At 42.7% G+C, this 25,257-nt stretch overlaps 3 protein-coding genes across 8 annotated transcripts in view; all 3 read right to left on the bottom strand.

Annotated features, from left to right (window-relative positions):
• The window catches only part of LOC142901788 (protocadherin gamma-A11-like), a 218,723-nt gene that overhangs the window by 177,593 nt on the left and 15,873 nt on the right, over positions 1 to 25,257 (bottom strand). For 2 of the 6 annotated variants that reach the window (XM_076046477.1, XM_076046490.1), the window contains exon 1: positions 396 to 2,738. The exons of 2 other annotated variants lie outside the window; for them this stretch is intronic. In XM_076046477.1, the coding sequence (XP_075902592.1) occupies positions 396 to 2,738 (2,343 nt within the window). Of the gene's footprint in view, positions 1 to 395; positions 2,739 to 3,991; positions 6,465 to 25,257 lie in introns of those variants that run through there. 2 more of the 6 variants (XM_076046456.1, XM_076046479.1) reach the window with 2 other exon arrangements.
• Positions 7,752 to 14,331, bottom strand: LOC142901691 (protocadherin beta-16-like). Its single transcript, XM_076046309.1, has 4 exons — positions 11,801 to 14,331; positions 9,845 to 10,191; positions 7,894 to 8,743; positions 7,752 to 7,784 (listed from the first exon to the last, which is right to left on the bottom strand). Exons 1-4 carry the CDS (start codon positions 14,183 to 14,185, stop codon positions 7,752 to 7,754), a joined length of 3,615 nt encoding a protein of 1,204 aa, XP_075902424.1. The 5' UTR covers positions 14,186 to 14,331.
• LOC142901690 (protocadherin beta-16-like) lies at positions 15,874 to 24,849 on the bottom strand. The gene is made up of 6 exons (XM_076046308.1): positions 22,471 to 24,849; positions 19,670 to 20,153; positions 19,236 to 19,423; positions 17,098 to 17,253; positions 16,341 to 16,950; positions 15,874 to 16,094 (listed from the first exon to the last, which is right to left on the bottom strand). The coding sequence occupies exons 1-6, from the start codon at positions 24,847 to 24,849 to the stop codon at positions 15,874 to 15,876; spliced, it is 4,038 nt and encodes a 1,345-aa protein (XP_075902423.1).

Here is a 25,257-nt window from a genome sequence, read left to right as displayed (position 1 = left end):
AAAAACGTGTCTGCAATGTGTTAAAAATAATAAATCATTCTCACTGGCAAATAAAAAACTAAGTGCTTCCAAACTGTGTTTTCATGTAATGCTTTGCTGTAATCATAAAGCATCGCTCTATTAACAATCTTCCAAAACACCTTTCCACTATCTCTAAATATCCACATATGGAGACACATTCAATAGCATCCACAAAAACAGCAATTATATTTAAACGACCGGCGGTAAAAAAAAATGGATGGATGGAGTAAAAAAGACTGCAGGCTGAAGTAGAGTGACAAAACATATCACAACATATCCCCACAAAATGAAAATTTATGGGGTTAATAGAATATTGCTTGGCTATTGCTTGATATTGTTGGACATAGCTTCAGTTAAATGAAAAGCAGTCCTACCTCTGGAGATCCATCACAGTCTCCAAAAACATCAGCAAAGTCTGAAGGACTTTTCCTCAGAGTCTGGTCAGCAGGCAGCGTGTTGTCATTGTAAGACGTCACAAACTTAAAGTCACTGGTGCGAGATCCTGTTGTCAGGTATGTATCATAGTTGTAAGCACTGCGCAAAGTTCCTGTGCCATCAACGTCTGCGTAATTAGGAGGCAGATATGCACCAGGGATGGCCACTGCTCCATCAAACAACATTCTGGGTTTTCTCCTGCGACAGAACCTCACACCCAGGATGATGATGATGAAGGTCAGAAAGAAAGTGGACACTGACACCAGAGCGATGATCAGATAAGAGGTGAGTTTGGAATTCTTCTCATCAGAGGAAATGTCTTTGAGCTCTGGCACCTCAGCCAAGTTGTCAGAAATGATCAGGTTCATGGAACAGGTGGCAGAGAGAGGAGGCTGTCCGTTATCTTTCACTGCCACAATCAGGTTCTGTTTCATGCTGTCACTCTCAGAAATGTCCCGCTGCGTCCTGATCTCTCCACTGTGGACACCGATAGTGAAAAGTCCCGCATCGGTGGATTGGACTATATGATAGGACAGCCAGGCGTTCTGTCCAGAGTCTGCGTCCACCGCGATCACTTTGGACACCAGAGAGCCTCCGTGTGCAGCTTTGGGCACCAGCTCGGTCATGAAGGAGTTGCCCTCTGGGGCGGGGTACAGAATCTGAGGAGAGTTGTCATTCACATCTGACACGAACACACTGACGCTCACGTTGCTGCTCAACGGAGGAGAACCGTTGTCTCTGGCCATCACATGCACCTTCAAACTCCTCAGCTGCTCATAATCAAAGGACCTGACGGCGTGGATCACACCCGTGTCTCCGTTCACGGATACATAGGAGGACACCGGGGCACCGTTCACCTCACCAGGCAACAGAGAATAAATCACGGTCCCGTTCTGTCTCCAGTCGGGGTCTCGAGCCGTGACGGAACATAAAGTGGAGCCAGGTTTGTTATTTTCACTCACATATGCGCTGTACGACTGTTCCTCAAACACAGGTGGGTTGTCGTTGACGTCAGCGACAGATAAGTGAACAGTTTTAGAGGAGGACAGAGGTGGAGAGCCCTCGTCAGTGGAAGTGATAGTAATGTTGTAATCAGACACCAGTTCACGGTCCAGTTGTCCTGTGGTCACCAGAGAATAATAGTTCTTGATGGAGGGAACCAACTTGAAGGGAACGTTTTGTTGAATAGAACATCGGACCAGTTGGTTGTTCTCTGAGTCTGCATCCTGCACATTAATGATGCCCACCTCTGAACCAGGTGACACGTTCTCAGGTATTGGATTTGCCAATGATTTCACATAGATTATAGGTACATTGTCATTCACATCTGTGATATCAACAGTTACCTTTGTATATGTTGATAGTCCTAAACCATCCTTTGCTTTGATGCGCAAATCATATGTTGCAACATCTTCAAAGTCTATTGGACCATTTACTTTAATTTCACCTTTCTTTCTATCAATACTGAAAGCTCTCTTTACATCATCAGTAACATGGCCAAACTCATACGTCACATCTCCATTAACTCCCTCATCAGCATCAGTGGCACTCACAGTGACAATCACAGTATCTAAAGGAGAGTTCTCAGGCAGACTGGCTTTATAAACGGCTTGACTGAACACTGGGGCGTTATCATTAGCATCCAGCACTGTGACGTGAATGACGACTGTACCTGATCTCTGAGGAGAGCCTCCATCTAGAGCTGTGAGGATCAAATTGATCTCACGCTGATTTTCACGATCCAGCTCTTTGTCCAGAACCAGCTCTATTGTGTTTCCGGTAGCAGCCAAAATAAAATTCTCGTTCTTTTTCAGGTTATAATGCTGAACGGAATTCTGCCCTATGTCCGCATCATTGGCCTCCTCAATGACATAGCGTGCCCCTCTAACTGCCAACTCACTAATTTCAATCTCGATTGAGTCCTCCTTAAACTGTGGCGAGTTATCATTGATATCCTGAACATGTAAGGTAAAAGAATGGAGCTCCAGGGGGTTTTCAAGCACGAGGTCGCGTCTGATCACACACGACGGTTTTTGTCCACAAAGCGATTCGCGATCGATCCTCTCCGCAACTGTTAAATCTCCGGTGCTGAGACTGATGTCACAATATCGTTTCCGAGTCCCCGTAGCATCAATACGTGCATTCCTTACAGGCAGCGTACTCGAGTCCATGTTAAGATCCTTGGCTATATTCCCAATAACATATCCGCGTTTCATCTCCTCTGGAAAAGAATAGCTGACGTCGCCCCTCACCGCTTGCCACATCAGAAAGACAAGAAACATCCACAGCTTAAACGTCATTTTTCGAACGTGTTTATGATGGATGTTGCACTCTCTAGAAAAACATTCAACAAAATACGGAAGCCAAAAGAACGACGAGTGACCACACTGAGTCTTGCTGTATCCTACAAATGACATGAACCGAAATGTTCCCCGTTGATCGGTATAAGACTGGGCGGAATAGAATCAGTGTTTGACATAGACTGGTGCATAGCGACACCATGAGTGAAAACGAGAAATTACGGGTTTTGAATACAAAGTTAGTCAAAACAGCACTAAGGTTGTGTTGCGCCTATAAACACGATACATTTATTTGATTAGCGCAGGATGTTAATGCGTAACAACACATCTCAATTTAAAGAATTTATGAGAAAAATAGACAACACAAATTTGTAAATATACCAAGAAGAAAGCATGAACAGAGTTGTTAAATGAGTGGAAAAAATGACCCCCTAAAAAACAATATATACACATATATATATATATGTATATATATATATATATATATATATATATATATATATATATATATATATATATATATATATATATACATATATATATATATGTATATATATATATATACATATATATATATATACATATATATATATATATATATATATATATATATATATATATATATATATATATATATAATTTATTTATTTATTTATTTATTTATTTTTCAAATTACGCTTTTAAACGCATGTTCCTGGGATGTTTTGACAAGAGATTGAAAAGGCAAGAATTAATAAATGAATATTAGTGATTTACTCCTTTATACAATTCCTTTATTATACCAATTTATTTATTTATTTTTATCCCAATATACTCTTGCGTAATGAGGACGCACGTTTTTTGGAGTGCTTTATTTGTTTCGTTTTAGATATATTTTAGTGAATTTTTGCTAAAGAAGGAAAATGAAATAGAAATGAATTCGTCCTCATTATTAATAATAATATAATAATAATAATAATAATAATAATAATTCGCCCTCATTATATATATATATATTTTTCTTTTTTAAGATTTAAAAGTGGAAGAGTAATGAGTCAGAAAAGCAGAAATTTGCCACCACAAACATGTCAGCGGTATCACAATATTATTGAGACCAACACTGATTTTTCTAGAGAAGTTAAAAAGTACTCAACAATTATAAAACCACAAAAAGACAAAGGGGGAGGACAACAAAAGCAAAACTTGCTTCATGTTGTTGGACCAATATTCAGGAAAAAAACAGAAAGTATTATTACCTCAGGAGAACCATCACTGTCTCCAAACACATCAGCAAAGTCTGAAGGACTTTTCCTCAGAGTCTGGTCAGCAGGCAGCGTGTTGTCATTGTAAGACGTCACAAACTTAAAGTCACTGGTGCGAGATCCTGTTGTCAGGTATGTATCATAGTTGTAAGCACTGCGCAAAGTTCCTGTGCCATCAACGTCTGCGTAATTAGGAGGCAGATATGCACCAGGGATGGCCACTGCTCCATCAAACAACATTCTGGGTTTTCTCCTGCGACAGAACCTCACACCCAGGATGATGATGATGAAGGTCAGAAAGAAAGTGGACACTGACACCAGAGCGATGATCAGATAAGAGGTGAGTTTGGAATTCTTCTCATCAGAGGAAATGTCTTTGAGCTCTGGCACCTCAGCCAAGTTGTCAGAAATGATCAAGTTCATGGAACAGGTGGCAGAGAGAGGAGGCTGTCCGTTATCTTTCACTGCCACAATCAGGTTCTGTTTCATGCTGTCACTCTCAGAAATGTCCCGCTGTGTCCTGATCTCTCCACTGTGGACACCGATAGTGAAAAGTCCCGCATCGGTGGATTGGACTATATGATAGGACAGCCAGGCGTTCTGTCCAGAGTCTGCGTCCACCGCGATCACTTTGGACACCAGAGAGCCTCCGTGTGCAGCTTTGGGCACCAGCTCGGTCATGAAGGAGTTGCCCTCTGGGGCGGGGTACAGAATCTGAGGAGAGTTGTCATTCACATCTGACACGAACACACTGACGCTCACGTTGCTGCTCAGCGGAGGAGAACCGTTGTCTCTGGCCATCACGTGCACCTTCAAACTCCTCAGCTGTTCATAATCAAAGGACCTGACGGCGTGGATCACACCCGTGTCTCCATTCACGGATACATAGGAGGACACCGGGGCACCGTTCACCTCACCAGGCAACAGAGAATAAATCACAGTCCCGTTCTGTCTCCAGTCGGGGTCTCGAGCCGTGACGGAACACAAAGTGGAGCCAGGTTTGTTATTTTCACTCACATAGGCGTTGTACGACTGTTCCTCAAACACAGGTGGGTTGTCGTTGACGTCAGCGACAGATAAGTGAACAGTTTTAGAGGAGGACAGAGGTGGAGAGCCCTCGTCAGTGGCAGTGATAGTAATGTTGTAATCAGACACCAGTTCACGGTCCAGTTGTCCTGTGGTCACCAGAGAATAATAGTTCTTGATGGAGGGAACCAACTTGAAGGGAACGTTTTGCTGGATGGAGCAGCGAACCTGTCTGTTGCTTTCAGAGTCTCTGTCCTGCACATTAATGATGCCCACCTCTGAACCAGGTGACATGTTTTCTGGTATTGGGCTACTTAGGGATTGTACATATATCACTGGAGCATTATCATTCATATCAATTATTTCAATAATTAGCTTTGCCTCAGAAGACAGGCCATAACCATCTTTAGCCTCAATAAAAATTTCGTATCTGACACCTTCTTCATAATCTATAACTCCAGATACAACTATTTCTCCACTTTTCTCATTCAGTGAAAAAAGCTTTTGTGATTTATCAGAAATTCGGCTAAATTCATATGTTACTTCCCCGTTGACACCTTCGTCTGCATCTACTGCCCTTATTGTGACAACGGGAGTATTTACAGGAGAATTTTCAGGTAAGGTTGCTTTATACACGGCTTCAGTAAACACTGGAGTGTTATCGTTTGCATCGAGTACAATAACGTGGATGACTACAGTTCCTGATCTCTGGGGTGTGCCGCCATCCACCGCTGTGAGAACTAATTTCATTTCCTGCTCCTCCTCTCGGTCTAACTCCCTTTCTAAAACCAGCTCGCCGTATTTTGTGCCAGCGTTTGACGTTTGAGTTCTCAACACAAAGTATGGGTTTTGTTGGAGAACGTAGTTTTGCACAGAGTTCTTGCCAATATCTGCATCATGCGCAGCGTTAATGCGGTACCTTGCGCCTTTGACAGCCGATTCTCGAATTTCCAGTTTAACGATTTCCTTGGGAAAAACTGGTGAATTGTCGTTCACATCCTGCAGCTGCAGAGACAGCCGGTGTAGCTCCAACGGATTCTCTAACAGCAAGTCGAATTTGAGAACGCACGAGGGCCTTTCCCCGCAAGTCTCCTCTCTGTCTATTCTTTCGGCGACGGTTAAATCTCCATTGTTAACATTAATCCGCAAAAATTGTTTATCGCTCCCTTCCACGTCAATGCGGGCTTTGCGAGCAGACAGTCGGCCTACCTCCAGGCCCAGATCCCTGGCGATATTTCCAACAACAGATCCGTGCTTTAGCTCTTCCTGTATGGTATAGCTCAGGTCTCCGTGAGCACATTGCCACACAACAAAGAAAAAGAAAAATCCGTGTCTATGAAGGACCCGGTGTCGTTGCATCGTCGTCACTGTAAACTCTGACCAAATGGGTTCGTTCACAAATGTCAAAACGCGCCTTGACCAAAAACGATTACACCGAGCAGGACGTTATGTTTGCGTTAGAGGGTGGTACGTTGAAGAGTGATGGTCAATAAGAGAACCGGGGGTTGAACAAGCTGAACATTTACTTGCTAACTGGTGCGACAGCGTCCCCATGAGTATAAACTATGCATAGCAGTTCCACAGGAGAGACGGCTTTGCTCATAACACAATATCATCACGGCAGGTGTGGGGAAATAAAGATTTCGTAAAATTAGAAGTCAATTAAATCAGCAGGGGAACTTTCTAAATTGTCCAAACACATTTGACGTGATAAGGAGGCAATTTCATAACTAAATAACACAACTTGGGTGTTGCAAAAAGGAGTGAATCATGCACAACAGTCACTCACAGACGAAAAAACAAATATTGATTTCATTATTTCAGTCTAAACTCATCATAGTATTTCACTGAATATTCAAGTAACATTAACGGAAAAGAAATTACCAAGTAAAACGTTTTAACCATGCTATACACAAACGACTTTTAAGATAAATATGCGTAGAAACCAAGGAATAATAAAATGCAACAGATAATTATATACTAGATAAGTTAAATAAAAACATGATACCCAATCAAACAGAGGGAATACAACGTTTGGACTGGTAAGAGGGGGGGGGAGACATACAACCACACAATGGGCCTCGTGAAAAAGTACACCAGCTATACAAGTACATTTGAAAAAAAATGCCTTGCAGTTATTATTATTATTATTATTATTATTATTATTATTATTATTATTATTATTATTATTATTATTATTTCTGACTTACGGGATAGTGCATAATAATTCAAAAATAATGGTACGACCAACAAAACTAAACTCATGCAACTTTACCCAATAATAATTAAATACAAAACTAAAAACCAATAACACTGCCAATTTGAAAACGTAATTGGGAAGTCTCGCAGATTTCAGCACCATGGACAGAAGCCAAGCACGGAGATCCACTCATTGGCTCAAAGCACATGAAAGCACAGCAAGCTCCAGTGAGTGAGTAAGATTTAAAGTAAAACATGTCTGCAATGTGTAAAACAATAAATCATTCTCACTGACAAATAAAACAACTAAGTGCTTTAAAACCGTGTTTGTCATGTAAAGCTTTGCTGTAATCATAAAACATCACTCTATTTTTAATCTTGTAAAACTCCGTTCCACTGTCCCTTGATATCCACATATGGAAACACATTCCATAACATCCAGAAAAACAGCAATTATATTCAGAGGACAAGCGGCAGAAATATGGATGGAATTTAAAAAAAAAAGACAGCAGCAAAGGCTTAAAACCAATTACACAACCGAAGAACCATACACCCACCAAAACTACAAAATGAAAATTTATGGGGGGAATAGAATATTGCTATCAATTTGAATATTAGCTATTGCTTGATGTCGTTGGACAAGGGTTCAGTGAAATGAAAAGCAGTCCTACCTCAGGAGAACCATCACTGTCTCCAAACACGTCAGCAAAATCTGAAGGACTTTTCCTCAGAGTCTGGTCAGCAGGCAGCGTGTTGTCATTGTAAGACGTCACAAACTTAAAGTCACTGGTGCGAGATCCTGTTGTCAGGTATGTGTCATAGTTGTAAGCACTGCGCAAAGTTCCTGTGCCATCAACGTCTGCGTAATTAGGAGGCAGATATGCACCAGGGATGGCCACTGCTCCATCAAACAACATTCTGGGTTTTCTCCTGCGACAGAACCTCACACCCAGGATGATGATGATGAAGGTCAGAAAGAAAGTGGACACTGACACCAGAGCGATGATCAGATAAGAGGTGAGTTTGGAATTCTTCTCATCAGAGGAAATGTCTTTGAGCTCTGGCACCTCAGCCAAGTTGTCAGAAATTATCAGGTTCATGGAACAGGTGGCAGAGAGAGGAGGCTGTCCATTATCTTTCACTGCCACAATCAGGTTCTGTTTCATGCTGTCACTCTCAGAAATGTCCCGCTGCGTCCTGATCTCTCCACTGTGGACACCGATAGTGAAAAGTCCCGCATCGGTGGATTGGACTATATGATAGGACAGCCAGGCGTTCTGTCCAGAGTCCGCGTCCACCGCGATCACTTTGGACACCAGAGAGCCTCCGTGTGCAGCTTTGGGCACCAGCTCGGTCATGAAGGAGTTGCCCTCTGGGGCGGGGTACAGGATCTGAGGAGAGTTGTCATTCACATCTGACACGAACACACTGACGCTCACGTTGCTGCTCAGCGGAGGAGAACCGTTGTCTCTGGCCATCACATGCACCTTCAAACTCCTCAGCTGTTCATAATCAAAGGACCTGACAGCGTGGATCACACCCGTGTCTCCGTTCACGGAGACATAGGAGGACACCGGGGCACCGCTCACCTCACCAGGCAACAGAGAATAAATCACGGTCCCGTTCTGTCTCCAGTCGGGGTCTCGAGCCGTGACGGAACACAAAGTGGAGCCAGGTTTGTTATTTTCACTCACATATGCGCTGTACGACTGTTTCTCAAACACAGGTGGGTTGTCGTTGACGTCAGCGACAGATAAGTGAACAGTTTTAGAGGAGGACAGAGGTGGAGAGCCCTCGTCAGTGGCAGTGATAGTAATGTTGTAATCAGACACCAGTTCACGGTCCAGTTGTCCTGTGGTCACCAGAGAATAATAGTTCTTGATGGAGGGAACCAACTTGAAGGGAACGTTTTGCTGGATGGAGCAGCGAACCTGTCTGTTGCTTTCAGAGTCTCTGTCCTGCACATTAATGATGCCCACCTCTGAACCAGGTGACATGTTTTCTGGTATTGGGCTACTTAGGGATTGTACATATATCACTGGAGCATTATCATTCATATCAATTATTTCAATAATTAGCTTTGCCTCAGAAGACAGGCCATAACCATCTTTAGCCTCAATAAAAATTTCGTATCTGACACCTTCTTCATAATCTATAACTCCAGATACAACTATTTCTCCACTTTTCTCATTCAGTGAAAAAAGCTTTTGTGATTTATCAGAAATTCGGCTAAATTCATATGTTACTTCCCCGTTGACACCTTCGTCTGCATCTACTGCCCTTATTGTGACAACGGGAGTATTTACAGGAGAATTTTCAGGTAAGGTTGCTTTATACACGGCTTCAGTAAACACTGGAGTGTTATCGTTTGCATCGAGTACAATAACGTGGATGACTACAGTTCCTGATCTCTGGGGAGTGCCGCCATCCACCGCTGTGAGAACTAATTTCATTTCCTGCTCCTCCTCTCGGTCTAACTCCCTTTCTAAAACCAGCTCGCCGTATTTTGTGCCAGCGTTTGACGTTTGAGTTCTCAACACAAAGTATGGGTTTTGTTGGAGAACGTAGTTTTGCACAGAGTTCTTGCCAATATCTGCATCATGCGCAGCGTTAATGCGGTACCTTGCGCCTTTGTCTGCCGATTCTCCAATTTCCAGTTTAACGATTTCCTTTGGAAAAACTGGTGAATTGTCGTTCACATCCTGCAGCTGCAGAGACAGCCGGTGTAGCTCCAACGGATTCTCTAACAGCAAGTCGAATTTGAGAACGCACGAGGGCCTTTCCCCGCAATTCTCCTCTCTGTCTATTCTTTCGGCGACGGTTAAATCTCCATTGTTAACATTAATCCGCAAAAATTGTTTATCGCTCCCTTCCACGTCAATGCGGGCTTTGCGAGCAGACAGTCGGCCTACCTCCAGGCCCAGATCCCTGGCGATATTTCCAACAACAGATCCGTGCTTTAGCTCTTCCTGTATGGTATAGCTCAGGTCTCCGTGAGCACATTGCCACACAACAAAGAAAAAGAAAAATCCGTGTCTATGAAGGACCCGGTGTCGTTGCATCGTCGTCACTGTAAACTCTGACCAGATGGGTTCGTTCACAAATGTCAAAATGCGCCTTGACCAAAAACGATTACACCGAGCAGGACGTTATGTTTGCGTTAGAGGGTGGTACGTTGAAGAGTGATGGTCAATAAGAGAACCGGGGGTGGAACAGGCTGAACATTTACTTGCTAACTGGTGCGACAGCGTCCCCATGAGTATAAACTATGCATAGCAGTTCCACAGGAGAGACGGCTTTGCTCATAACACAATATCATCACGGCAGGTGTGGGGAAATAAAGATTTCGTAAAATTAGAAGTCAATTAAATCAGCAGGGGAACTTTCTAAATTGTCCAAACACATTTGACGTGATAAGGAGGCAATTTCACAACCAAATAAGACAATCTGGGTGTTGCAAAAAGGAGTGAATCATGCACAACAGTCACTCACAGACGAAAAAACAAATATTGATTTCATTCTTTCAGTCTAAACTCATCATTGTATTTCACTGAATATTCAAGTAACATTAACGGAAAAGAAATTACCAAGTAAAACGTTTTAACCATGCTATACACAAACGACTTTTAAGATAAATATGCGTAAAAACCAAGGAATAATAAAATGCAACAGATAATTATATACTAGATAAGTTAAATAAAAACATGATACCCAATCAAACAGAGGGATTACAACGTTTGGACTGGTAAGAGGGGGGGAAACATACAACCACACAATGGGCCTCGTGAAAAAGTACACCAGCTATACAAGTACATTTGAAAAAAAAATACCTTGCAGTTATTATTATTATTATTATTATTATTATTATTATTATTATTATTATTATTATTATTATTATTATTATTTCTGACTTATGGGATAGTGCATAATAATTCAAAAATAATGGTACGACCAACAAAACTAAACTCATGCAACTTTACCCAATAATAATTAAATACAAAACTAAAAACCAATAACACTGCCAATTTGAAAACGTAATTGGGAAGTCTCGCAGATTTCAGCACCATGGACAGAAGTCAAGCACGGTTATCCACTCATTGGCTCAAAGCACATGAAAGCACAGCAAGCTCCAGTGAGTGAGTAAGATTTAAAGTAAAACATGTCTGCAATGTGTAAAACAATAAATCATTCTCACTGACAAATAAAACAACTAAGTGCTTTAAAACCGTGTTTGTCATGTAAAGCTTTGCTGTAATCATAAAACATCACTCTATTTTTAATCTTGTAAAACTCCGTTCCACTGTCCTTTGATATCCACATATGGAAACACATTCCATAACATCCAGAAAAACAGCAATTATATTCAGAGGACAAGCGGCAGAAATATGGATGGAATTAAAAAAAAAAAAAAGACAGCAGCAAAGGCTTAAAACCAATTACACAACCGAAGAACCATACACCCACCAAAACTACAAAATGAAAATTTATGGGGGGAATAGAATATTGCTATCAATTTGAATATTAGCTATTGCTTGATGTCGTTGGACAAGGGTTCAGTGAAATGAAAAGCAGTCCTACCTCAGGAGAAGCATCACTGTCTCCAAACACGTCAGCAAAATCTGAAGGACTTTTCCTCAGAGTCTGGTCAGCAGGCAGCGTGTTGTCATTGTAAGACGTCACAAACTTAAAGTCACTGGTGCGAGATCCTGTTGTCAGGTATGTGTCATAGTTGTAAGCACTGCGCAAAGTTCCTGTGCCATCAACGTCTGCGTAATTAGGAGGGAGATATGCACCAGGGATGGCCACTGCTCCATCAAACAACATTCTGGGTTTTCTCCTGTGACAGAACCTCACACCCAGGATGATGATGATGAAGGTCAGAAAGAAAGTGGACACTGACACCAGAGCGATGATCAGATAAGAGGTGAGTTTGGAATTCTTCTCATCAGAGGAAATGTCTTTGAGCTCTGGCACCTCAGCCAAGTTGTCAGAAATGATCAAGTTCATGGAACAGGTGGCAGAGAGAGGAGGCTGTCCGTTATCTTTCACTGCCACAATCAGGTTCTGTTTCATGCTGTCACTCTCAGAAATGTCCCGCTGCGTCCTGATCTCTCCACTGTGGACACCGATAGTGAAAAGTCCCGCATCGGTGGATTGGACTATATGATAGGACAGCCAGGCGTTCTGTCCAGAGTCTGCGTCCACCGCGATCACTTTGGACACCAGAGAGCCTCCGTGCGCAGCTTTGGGCACCAGCTCGGTCATGAAGGAGTTGCCCTCTGGGGCGGGGTACAGGATCTGAGGAGAGTTGTCATTCACATCTGACACGAACACACTGACGCTCACGTTGCTGCTCAGCGGAGGAGAGCCGTTGTCTCTGGCCATCACATGCACCTTCAAACTCCTCAGCTGCTCATAATCAAAGGACCTGACGGCGTGGATCACACCCGTGTCTCCGTTCACGGATACATAGGAGGACACCGGGGCACCGTTCACCTCACCAGGCAACAGAGAATAAATCACGGTCCCGTTCTGTCTCCAGTCGGGGTCTCGAGCCGTGACGGAACATAAAGTGGAGCCAGGTTTGTTATTTTCACTCACATATGCGCTGTACGACTGCTCCTCAAACACAGGTGGGTTGTCGTTGACGTCAGCGACAGATAAGTGAACAGTTTTAGAGGAGGACAGAGGTGGAGAGCCCTCGTCAGTGGCAGTGATAGTAATGTTGTAATCAGACACCAATTCACGGTCCAGTTGTCCTGTGGTCACCAGAGAATAATAGTTCTTGATGGAGGGAACCAACTTGAAGGGAACGTTTTGCTGAATGGAGCAGCGAACCTGTCTGTTATTCTCAGAGTCTCTATCCTGCACATTAATGATGCCCACCTCTGAACCAGGTGACACGTTCTCAGGTATGGAGTTAATCAGTGATTTCAAATGAATAAATGGTGCGTTGTCATTGATATCAGTAATCTCAATGATTATTGTTGCATAAGATGCCAAGCCCAGACCATCTTTTGCATTAATCTGCATCTCATATGATGATTCTTTTTCATAATCAAGTGGTGCCACCAGTTTAACCTCTCCTGTGTTGGGTTCAAGAAAAAACTGTTGATTTTCACCCGAAACATGATCAAATCCATATGTTAGTTTGCCATTTAAACCCTCGTCTGCATCAGTCGCACTGACAGTGATCACAAGCGTATCTAGAGGAGAGTTTTCCGGCAGACTGGCTTTATAGACTGACTGGCTGAACACAGGGACATTATCATTAGCATCCAGCACAGTGACGTGTATGACTACAGTGCCAGATCTGTGAGGAGAGCCTCCATCGACTGCAGTGAGCAACAACACCATCTCGTTTTTGTCCTCTCTGTCCAACTCCTTCTCCAGAACTAACTCGCCATATTTTCTACCACCTGCTTTTGTGTTCACGTTTAGCTTGAAATTGTCATTGTTCTGAAGGGAGTAGCCCTGGACCGCATTTTCGCCAATGTCTGCGTCATATGCCTCATCTAACGGAAACCGTGCACCCTTGCCTGCCGATTCACGGATTTCAAATTTTAGCGACTCCTCTTTAAACTGTGGGGAATTGTCGTTTATGTCTTGAATGCGGAGACTAATACGATGCAGTTCTAAAGGATTTTCCAGCACAAGCTCCTGCTTTAGGACACACGAAGCCCTTTTTGCACAAAGTCCCTCTCTGTCGATCCGTTCTTGCACAATCAAGTCGCCAGTATTTAGGTTTAAACTGCAGTGATTAATAGTAGTATCCTCAGTGTCGATACGAGCTTTCCGAGCAGACAGTCTTGTCAAATCAAGTCCAAGGTCCTTCGCGATATTTCCAATTACAGATCCACGTTTCATCTCCTCCGGTATCGAGTAGCTCACGTCTCCGTCGACAGGGTGGAGAACAATGAACGCGAAAAAAAGACTGGAGATGAACAAAATCACAAGTCTCATTTTTACGGTCAAGCTATATTAAAATGAATACAATAATAATAACAAGGGGAAAAATACGTAAGTCAACACTCTCCTGGATCCCCGAACGAACCAAGCTGCAATAATGAAGTCTTTTGTCGAATCGTTTTGCCTTCCTCTGCACAGCAGCCAATCTTGGTGGGGAACAGCTTGTCACATGGTTCCCTGGTGCACAGTGACACCATGAGTATTTGTGCTGTCATGGCAGCGTCACTTTAAAAGTTTTCAGCTGCAATTGTTACGTCAAAATTGCATCTAATTGTATGGTTCAGATATATATCAAAATGTTTTTGTCAAGTTCAAATTTTCCTTTATTTCAATTTGATTATGTTCATATTGATATCATGTGTTAACCCATATAGGAACCGCATTTAAAATACGTTTTTGTTTTGTTGGTAAATCTAAGAAATGTTGTGATTGTGTGGCAATCAATTTAAGGATACTGCACCTAAGGTAACTGAGTCCATGTGCCTGTTCTACAGTCTTTTCAAAATGTCATTCAATGTGATGGGGGAACAATTTCCCTTGGCATTGTCAAGATAGTGATACTTATTTATATAAAATATGAAACTGTCAAAGTCTCTTCCCTCCTTGCAATGTTAAAGAGAATATATCAAAAACACAAACCAATGGCTCAAAGGTTTTCAGAAAACAAATGATGATTTTACGGAGTAGCTGCGAATAAATCCTTTCATGGTTATTTGCACTTACCATTAATTGAAACTTGGGCTACTCTATTTAAAGTTGTGACTAATAAAAGCATTGTGCCTCTAAGTTTCATTGTATAAAATAAACTAATCCGTTTTTTTTCGATGCTTAATTCATCGATTGTGTAATAAAATCATGGCATAGAAATATGTCTGATCACAATTATTTCAAACATGAATGCAAGAGAACGCAGATATTAAATTAAAATTGATTAAATTAAATATAAAGACTTTAGCTACTGCGATGAGAGCAGGTATCAGTTAAATACGGTGACGTTAGTAAGATAAAACTACAATGCTTCATCTGAGAGAATGACTATGGACATAGAATACATTGTCAGGTGCAATTGTTCAAGCAAAATTAATTTTGTCACACTTAATTGCATGGTTATATCATATACATTTTAGTTAAAAGTGGATAAAAAGGGACGGCTCCCTTCATGTGATATTTGATGTGGTCAAAGCAATCATGGACAATGTTATCAAAAAAACAAACAAAAAAATAACCACATTCCTACTGAGATGTAACTACCACTGCAGAATTGTGAGTAATGATGAGATATAAAAGCCGTGGAGGAAAAACAATAAAATGTGTGCACCATACCTATGTTATGAGATATTGTAAAATTTCAATTAAGAGTTTGATAAGTTACATTCAAAAAAAAAAAAAAAAAAAAAATGTCACGCAGGAAAATCTGGTAGAAAATGGTGTGCTGCATCCTCAATGTGATGGTAGTTTTGTGTATTTGTTGACCGAAAAAAAAAAAACAGCAAAACTAACGGTAAATTGTATAAGCAAATTGATGAAAAACATTTTTAGGTAGTCCTAATGAACATTAAAATTTAAGAAAAAATAAGACATAAGCCAAAACGTTACACTAAACATCTAGAAAGCTTTTAGTCTTCAAAGAACACTCAAACATAACGTAAAAAGAACAATAAATTGGGGGGAGGGGCACAAAGCTAGAGTATAATGGTTGTGTTATGTCTCCCTACCTCAGGCGATCCCTCATAGTCTCCAAACATGTCAGCAAAGTCTGAAGGACTTTTCCTCAGAGTCTGGTCAGCAGGCAGCGTGTTGTCATTGTAAGACGTCACAAACTTAAAGTCACTGGTGCGAGATCCTGTTGTCAGGTATGTGTCATAGTTGTAAGCACTGCGTAAAGTTCCTGTGCCATCAACGTCTGCGTAATTAGGAGGGAGATATGCACCAGGGATGGCCACTGCTCCATCAAACAACATTCTGGGTTTTCTCCTGCGACAGAACCTCACACCCAGGATGATGATGATGAAGGTCAGAAAGAAAGTGGACACTGACACCAGAGCGATGATCAGATAAGAGGTGAGTTTGGAATTCTTCTCATCAGAGGAAATGTCTTTGAGCTCTGGCACCTCAGCCAAGTTGTCAGAAATGATCAAGTTCATGGAACAGGTGGCAGAGAGAGGAGGCTGTCCGTTATCTTTCACTGCCACAATCAGGTTCTGTTTCATGCTGTCACTCTCAGAAATGTCCCGCTGCGTCCTGATCTCTCCACTGTGGACACCGATAGTGAAAAGTCCCGCATCGGTGGATTGGACTATATGATAGGACAGCCAGGCGTTCTGTCCAGAGTCTGCGTCCACCGCGATCACTTTGGACACCAGAGAGCCTCCGTGTGCAGCTTTGGGCACCAGCTCGGTCATGAAGGAGTTGCCCTCTGGGGCGGGGTACAGGATCTGAGGAGAGTTGTCATTCACATCTGACACGAACACACTGACGCTCACGTTGCTGCTCAACGGAGGAGAACCGTTGTCTCTGGCCATCACGTGCACCTTCAAACTCCTCAGCTGCTCATAATCAAAGGACCTGACGGCGTGGATCACACCCGTGTCTCCGTTCACGGAGACATAGGAGGACACCGGGGCACCGTTCACCTCACCAGGCAACAGAGAATAAATCACAGTCCCGTTCTGTCTCCAGTCGGGGTCTCGAGCCGTGACGGAACACAAAGTGGAGCCAGGTTTGTTATTTTCACTCACATATGCGCTGTACGACTGTTCCTCAAACACAGGTGGGTTGTCGTTGACGTCAGCGACAGATAAGTGAACAGTTTTAGAAGAGGACAGAGGTGGAGAGCCCTCGTCAGTGGCAGTGATAGTAATGTTGTAATCAGACACCAGTTCACGGTCCAGTTGTCCTGTGGTCACCAGAGAATAATAGTTCTTGATGGAGGGAACCAACTTGAAGGGAACATTTTCCTGAATAGAGCAGTGGACCTGTCCACTAGACTCAGAGTCTCTATCCTGCACGTTAATGATTCCCACCTCTGAACCAGGTGACACGTTCTCAGGTATGGAGTTCATCTGTGATTTTACGTGTATATTAGGTGGATTGTCATTAATGTCCATGATTTCAATCATTAATGTTGCATATGACACTAACCCCAAACCATCTTTTGCACTGATCTGCATTTCAAAGGAATTCTCCCTCTCATAATCAATGACTCGAGCAACCCTCACTTCTCCTGATTTAGAGTCTAGGGAAAATATATTGTTCTCATCGTCAGTAACGTGGTCAAAACCATAAGTGACTTCGCCATTTAATCCCTCGTCTACATCAGTCGCACCGACAGTGATCACAAGTGTATCGAGAGGGGAGTTTTCAGGCAGACTGGCTTCATAGACTGACTGGCTGAACACTGGGACATTATCATTAGCATCCAGCACAGTGACGTGTATGGCGACACTGGCTGATCTCTGAGGAGAGCCTCCATCGAATGCGATCAATGATAGCATAATTTCTGTCTTTTCCTCTCTATCAAGTTCCTTATCTAGGACTAATTCGCAATATTTTCGACCACCAGACTGACTATTCACATTTAACTTGAAATGATCATTTTGCTGAAGCGAGTAACCGTGGACTGCATTTTCACCTATATCTGCATCATGCGCCTCCCCGAGAAGAAATCGGGCACCTTTGTCAGCGGATTCACTGATTTCTAACTTAAACACATCTTCTTTAAACTGAGGTGAATTGTCGTTAATGTCTTGGACGCGGATGCTAACGCGGTGCAGTTCCAGAGGATTTTCGAGCACGAGTTCCTGTTTAATAACACAAGATGCCTTTTTCGCACAAAGTCCCTCTCTGTCGATTCGTCCTTGCACGATCAAATCTCCAGTGCTCAGATTAACATTACAGTACTGTGCGTTGTTTCCCTCCGTATCGATGCGGGTTTTCCGAGCAGAAAGTCTCAACAAATCAAGTCCCAAATCCTTCGCGATATTCCCAATGACAGATCCACGTTTCATCTCTTCCTGGATTGAATAGCTGACATCCCCATGGACTGGTTGGCGAAAGAGGAAAACAAAAGAAAGGCCAACGAGGAACGAGCATTCCAAACCCATTGTTTCGGGAAGAATATTAAAAAAAAGAATATAACAAGCACTGAACTAAAATTGAACAGGGGGAAAAAAAATCTGATAATTCGAATTAGATAAAAGTCAAGTAAAATTGCAGCTCAAAAAGACGTCTTTCCATCGGCTCAAAAAGCAGCGTCAGTCTTTGAAGATAACTGAGACAGTGGGTGGAGAGAAACCAAGCCCCTGCGTTTATTGGAGCACACTGACACCACGCGTATCTGGAGAGGTATAGCAAGTTAATGTTGGATAATTAATTTGACTGATTCAGTTTCTTGTTATTTGTCCTTAAAAAGAGCTGTTGATTATCCACCATTAGTTGGTAATATGAAGCATTTTTTTCTTATGACCCATTTCAAAGCTTAGGTTAAAAACAAACAACACATATGTTTGGCAACGTTTGCAACAAACTACGTCGTAAAATTGAACATTTACGCAATGCCACTGTAACGCCAACAAAAACAAACGAAGTATAAACGTATCAAAAATGCCAAGTTGCCACATCCAGGATAATCACAATACCGAATCTACGACATTAAAACTCGCAGTAAAATCTGGCAGACAGCTTTCAGCACCGTGGACAGAGACGGATTGACAGTTAAACTGATGCCAAACGTCACTCACACCCGAAATACATTGCAGCATAAAATATCGCAAAATAATGCAAACCTAATTCCTCGACTAAATCTATGAAACTAAACGATTTTGTGTGTGTGTGTGTGTGTGTGTGTGTGTGTGTGTGTGTGTGTGTGTGTGTGTGTGTGCCTTTTGTTTAGGTAATTGCTTTAAAAAAAATCCTAACGATTAAATGAATTATTAAAAACACATGTGCAAGTTATGTATATATGTATATATATTTATATGAAAAAAAAATGGATGAGTAGATTCTTCAAGCTGCTCGAAAAGAGGACGACGGAATGTTGTCCTACCTCAGGAGATCCATCACTGTCTCCAAACACGTCAGCGAAGTCTGAAGGACTTTTCCTCAGAGTCTGGTCAGCAGGCAGCGTGTTGTCATTGTAAGACGTCACAAACTTAAAGTCACTGGTGCGAGATCCTGTTGTCAGGTATGTGTCATAGTTGTAAGCACTGCGTAAAGTTCCTGTGCCATCAACGTCTGCGTAATTGGGAGGGAGATATGCACCAGGGATGGCCACTGCTCCATCAAACAACATTCTGGGTTTTCTCCTGCGACAGAACCTCACACCCAGGATGATGATGATGAAGGTCAGAAAGAAAGTGGACACTGACACCAGAGCGATGATCAGATAAGAGGTGAGTTTGGAATTCTTCTCATCAGAGGAAATGTCTTTGAGCTCTGGCACCTCAGCCAAGTTGTCAGAAATGATCAGGTTCATGGAACAGGTGGCAGAGAGAGGAGGCTGTCCGTTATCTTTCACTGCCACAATCAGGTTCTGTTTCATGCTGTCACTCTCAGAAATGTCCCTCTGTGTCCTGATCTCTCCACTGTGGACACCGATAGTGAAAAGTCCCGCATCGGTGGATTGGACTATATGATAGGACAGCCAGGCGTTCTGTCCAGAGTCTGCGTCCACCGCGATCACTTTGGACACCAGAGAGCCTCCGTGCGCAGCTTTGGGCACCAGCTCGGTCATGAAGGAGTTGCCCTCTGGGGCGGGGTACAGGATCTGAGGAGAGTTGTCATTCACATCTGACACGAACACACTGACGCTCACGTTGCTGCTCAGCGGAGGAGAACCGTTGTCTCTGGCCATCACGTGCACCTTCAAACTCCTCAGCTGCTCATAATCAAAGGACCTGACGGCGTGGATCACACCCGTGTCTCCGTTCACGGAGACATAGGAGGACACCGGGGCACCGTTCACCTCACCAGGCAACAGAGAATAAATCACGGTCCCGTTCTGTCTCCAGTCGGGGTCTCGAGCCGTGACGGAACATAAAGTGGAGCCAGGTTTGTTATTTTCACTCACATATGCGCTGTACGACTGTTTCTCAAACACAGGTGGGTTGTCGTTGACGTCAGCGACAGATAAGTGAACAGTTTTAGAGGAGGACAGAGGTGGAGAGCCCTCGTCAATGGCAGTGATAGTAATGTTGTAATCAGACACCAGTTCACGGTCCAGTTGTCCTGTGGTCACCAGAGAATAATAGTTCTTGATGGAGGGAACCAACTTGAAGGGAACGTTTTGCTGAATGGAACAGCGAACCTGTCTGTTATTGTCTGAATCTCTGTCCTGCACATTAATGATACCCACCTCTGAACCAGGTGACACGTTCTCAGGAATGGGAGTGGTTAATGATTTTAAATATATCACCGGGGCGTTGTCATTAACATCAGTTACATCTATGATTACTTTGGCATAAGATGTTAACCCAAGGCCATCTTTTGCTGTAATGCGCAATTCAAAGGAATGTGCTGTTTCATAGTCGACGTTCGTCTTCAGCGTGACGTCTCCCGTTTTTTGATCAATCATGAACGTTGATTTAATATCATCTGAAATGTGTCCAAAATTATATGTAACGTCTCCATTTAAGCCCTCGTCTGCATCAGTAGCGCTCATGGTCACAACGACTGTGCCAATCGGTGCATTTTCTGGTACACTGGCTTTATAAATGGCTTGGCTGAAAACCGGGACGTTATCATTAGCATCCAGCACTGTGATGTGAATGACTACAGTTCCAGACCTCTGTGGAGCGCCTCCGTCAAGAGCTGTCAAAACTATGTTCATTTCCTTTAAGCTTTCTCGGTCGAGCTCTTTGTTCAGGACGAGTTCAACAGTATTAGTGCCAACACCTAAAATAAAATAATCATTCCGCTGCAAATTGTAGGACTGCACCGAGTTTTTACCCACATCAGCATCATGTGCTTCTTCAATTGGGAAACGAGCGCCCTTATCGGCGGATTCACTAATATCTATAGCAATTAGTTCGTCATTAAATTGTGGAGAGTTGTCGTTAACATCTTGGACATGGAGGCTGATTCGGTGTAATTCTAATGGACCCTCCAACATCAGTTCTTCTCTCAAGATGCAAGCTGCTTTGTCTCCACAAAGGCTCTCTCTGTCAATCCTCTCGGCAACAGTCAGGTCTCCATTTTGAAGATTTAATTCACAATAGCGTCGGTCGCTCCCCTCTGCATCAATGCGGGCCTTCCGAGTAGATAGTCGGTTAATATCCAGACCCAAATCTTTGGCGATGTTCCCGATCACTGAACCACGTTTCAGTTCTTCGGGAAAGGAATAGCTGATATCCCCATTCGCAAAATGTATACAAACGAGGAGCAGAGCAAGGCAGCGTCTCACTGCAGCCACCACTAGGTACAACATTATACCGATTAAAAATCGTTTCAGTTAAATTCAAGAGAAAAATACTTTTGAAAAATAACGAACTTATTTCGAAATCACCACGAGCCAAACCCAAATTGTCTCTGTGTTGTCATCTGCTGCACTCGAGACCGAATATTTGTTAACAGCAGAGGGCGGAAGGTAATGCGCAAATTCAAAGAGTAGGTACATTGCGACATCATGAGGGTTCTTTGGAAACAGCATCCTATACAAAGTACACGATTCTGCAAGTGCGTAGTCATCAGAAAAAAAGCTAGGAATAATAATAAAATGATGATGATGATGATGATGATGATGATGATGGTTATTTTAAGTCGGAAGTTTTCAAACACAGCAGTATTCCCTTTCATGATAATTGTGCGTCATAATCATAGTCGCTTCAAAAGGTAAAATATATATTCATAAAATGACGTCTTACTCTTTTAGTGCAGTGTAGTTGCATGTGTGTTGAAAATGTTAAAATAATTAAAAAAAAAAAAAGATATGTGATGAATACCTTTTCTTCAATTTTACAGATGAAGACAACTTCTTAAAAGTATTAAGAAATGCGAGAGACGTTGTTATTTAAAAATTAAAAACATATGTTAAGCAACTTTATTTCCGTGAAGGATTTGTATTATTTTGAAAAATAAATGTCAATTCTAATTAGTCAAAATGTAATTATATTAAATAATACTCATTGTTTATATTACTGTGCCAAAAAATAAGGGATTTTTTTTGGTGTGTGAATTAGGCAAGAAGACTCAAAAAGATTCAAACAAAACACAACTTCTAGGATGTAGGTTTAAAAGGAAACACTGTTAATCTCAGCAGAAAAAGAGTATGTATTCTTGCCTACCTCAGGAGATCCATCACTGTCTCCAAAGACATCAGCAAAGTCTGAAGGACTTTTCCTCAGAGTCTGGTCAGCAGGCAGCGTGTTGTCATTGTAAGACGTCACAAACTTAAAGTCACTGGTGCGAGATCCTGTTGTCAGGTATGTGTCATAGTTGTAAGCACTGCGTAAAGTTCCTGTGCCATCAACGTCTGCGTAATTAGGAGGCAGATATGCACCAGGGATGGCCACTGCTCCATCAAACAACATTCTGGGTTTTCTCCTGCGACAGAACCTCACACCCAGGATGATGATGATGAAGGTCAGAAAGAAAGTGGACACTGACACCAGAGCGATGATCAGATAAGAGGTGAGTTTGGAATTCTTCTCATCAGAGGAAATGTCTTTGAGCTCTGGCACCTCAGCCAAGTTGTCAGAAATGATCAAGTTCATGGAACAGGTGGCAGAGAGAGGAGGCTGTCCGTTATCTTTCACTGCCACAATCAGGTTCTGTTTCATGCTGTCACTCTCAGAAATGTCCCTCTGTGTCCTGATCTCTCCACTGTGGACACCGATAGTGAAAAGTCCCGCATCGGTGGATTGGACTATATGATAGGACAGCCAGGCGTTCTGTCCAGAGTCCGCGTCCACCGCGATCACTTTGGACACCAGAGAGCCTCCGTGCGCAGCTTTGGGCACCAGCTCGGTCATGAAGGAGTTGCCCTCCGGGGCGGGGTACAGGATCTGAGGAGAGTTGTCATTCACATCTGACACGAACACACTGACGCTCACGTTGCTGCTCAGCGGAGGAGAACCGTTGTCTCTGGCCATCACGTGCACCTTCAAACTCCTCAGCTGCTCATAATCAAAGGACCTGACGGCGTGGATCACACCCGTGTCTCCGTTCACGGAGACATAGGAGGACACCGGGGCACCGTTCACCTCACCAGGCAACAGAGAATAAATCACGGTCCCGTTCTGTCTCCAGTCGGGGTCTCGAGCCGTGACGGAACATAAAGTGGAGCCAGGTTTGTTATTTTCACTCACATATGCGCTGTACGACTGTTCCTCAAACACAGGTGGGTTGTCGTTGACGTCAGCGACAGATAAGTGAACAGTTTTAGAGGAGGACAGAGGTGGAGAGCCCTCGTCAATGGCAGTGATAGTAATGTTGTAATCAGACACCAGTTCACGGTCCAGTTGTCCTGTGGTCACCAGAGAATAATAGTTCTTGATGGAGGGAACCAACTTGAAGGGAACGTTTTGCTGAATGGAACAGCGAACCTGTCTGTTATTGTCTGAATCTCTGTCCTGCACATTAATGATACCCACCTCTGAACCAGGTGACACGTTCTCAGGAATGGGAGTGGTTAATGATTTTAAATATATCACCGGGGCGTTGTCATTAACATCAGTTACATCTATGATTACTTTGGCATAAGATGTTAACCCAAGGCCATCTTTTGCTGTAATGCGCAATTCAAAGGAATGTGCTGTTTCATAGTCGACGTTCGTCTTCAGCGTGACGTCTCCCGTTTTTTGATCAATCATGAACGTTGATTTAATATCATCTGAAATGTGTCCAAAATTATATGTAACGTCTCCATTTAAGCCCTCGTCTGCATCAGTAGCGCTCATGGTCACAACGACTGTGCCAATCGGTGCATTTTCTGGTACACTGGCTTTATAAATGGCTTGGCTGAAAACCGGGACGTTATCATTAGCATCCAGCACTGTGATGTGAATGACTACAGTTCCAGACCTCTGTGGAGCGCCTCCGTCAAGAGCTGTCAAAACTATGTTCATTTCCTTTAAGCTTTCTCGGTCGAGCTCTTTGTTCAGGACGAGTTCAACAGTATTAGTGCCAACACCTAAAATAAAATAATCATTCCGCTGCAAATTGTAGGACTGCACCGAGTTTTTACCCACATCAGCATCATGTGCTTCTTCAATTGGGAAACGAGCGCCCTTATCGGCGGATTCACTAATATCTATAGCAATTAGTTCGTCATTAAATTGTGGAGAGTTGTCGTTAACATCTTGGACATGGAGGCTGATTCGGTGTAATTCTAATGGACCCTCCAACATCAGTTCTTCTCTCAAGATGCAAGCTGCTTTGTCTCCACAAAGGCTCTCTCTGTCAATCCTCTCGGCAACAGTCAGGTCTCCATTTTGAAGATTTAATTCACAATAGCGTCGGTCGCTCCCCTCTGCATCAATGCGGGCCTTCCGAGTAGATAGTCGGTTAATATCCAGACCCAAATCTTTGGCGATGTTCCCGATCACTGAACCACGTTTCAGTTCTTCGGGAAAGGAATAGCTGATATCCCCATTCGCAAAATGTATACAAACGAGGAGCAGAGCAAGGCAGCGTCTCACTGCAGCCACCACTAGGTACAACATTATACCGATTAAAAATCGTTTCAGTTAAATTCAAGAGAAAAATACTTTTGAAAAATAACGAACTTATTTCGAAATCACCACGAGCCAAACCCAAATTGTCTCTGTGTTGTCATCTGCTGCACTCGAGACCGAATATTTGTTAACAGCAGAGGGCGGAAGGTAATGCGCAAATTCAAAGAGTAGGTACATTGCGACATCATGAGGGTTCTTTGGAAACAGCATCCTATACAAAGTACACGATTCTGCAAGTGCGTAGTCATCAGAAAAAAAGCTAGGAATAATAATAAAATGATGATGATGATGATGATGATGATGATGATGGTTATTTTAAGTCGGAAGTTTTCAAACACAGCAGTATTCCCTTTCATGATAATTGTGCGTCATAATCATAGTCGCTTCAAAAGGTAA

The sequence above is a fragment of the Nelusetta ayraudi genome, unplaced genomic scaffold, assembly GCF_046127955.1.
Source record: "Nelusetta ayraudi isolate G7.1 ecotype Tasmania unplaced genomic scaffold, CSIRO-AGI_Nayr_v1 ptg000090l, whole genome shotgun sequence".
Taxonomy (NCBI): domain Eukaryota; kingdom Metazoa; phylum Chordata; class Actinopteri; order Tetraodontiformes; family Monacanthidae; genus Nelusetta; species Nelusetta ayraudi.
Note: the sequence above shows the minus strand (reverse complement) of the source record. Positions and strands in the feature narration are given on the sequence as shown.

What these genes read in the sequence shown, in the direction of transcription:
- LOC142901691 (XM_076046309.1), bottom strand. Translation starts at nt 14,185, where the DNA reads ATGAGACTTGTGATTTTGTTCATCTCCAGTCTTTTTTTCGCGTTCATT. An exon ending in TCGGCAGACAAAGGCGCAAG is followed by an intron (nt 8,744 to 9,844) that starts GTACCGCATTAA and finishes CCACGCTGTCAG; the next exon opens with GTCCTTTGATTATGAACAGC. An exon ending in ACAGTGATGGTTCTCCTGAG is followed by an intron (nt 7,785 to 7,893) that starts GTAGGACTGCTT and finishes TTCATTTTGTAG; the next exon opens with TTTTGGTGGGTGTATGGTTC.
- LOC142901690 (XM_076046308.1), bottom strand. Translation starts at nt 24,849, where the DNA reads ATGTTGTACCTAGTGGTGGCTGCAGTGAGACGCTGCCTTGCTCTGCTC. An exon ending in GCCTCCTCTCTCTGCCACCT is followed by an intron (nt 19,424 to 19,669) that starts GTTCCATGAACC and finishes CCAATTACGCAG; the next exon opens with ACGTTGATGGCACAGGAACT. An exon ending in ACAGTGATGGATCTCCTGAG is followed by an intron (nt 17,254 to 19,235) that starts GTAGGACAACAT and finishes GTAAAATCACAG; the next exon opens with ATGAACTCCATACCTGAGAA.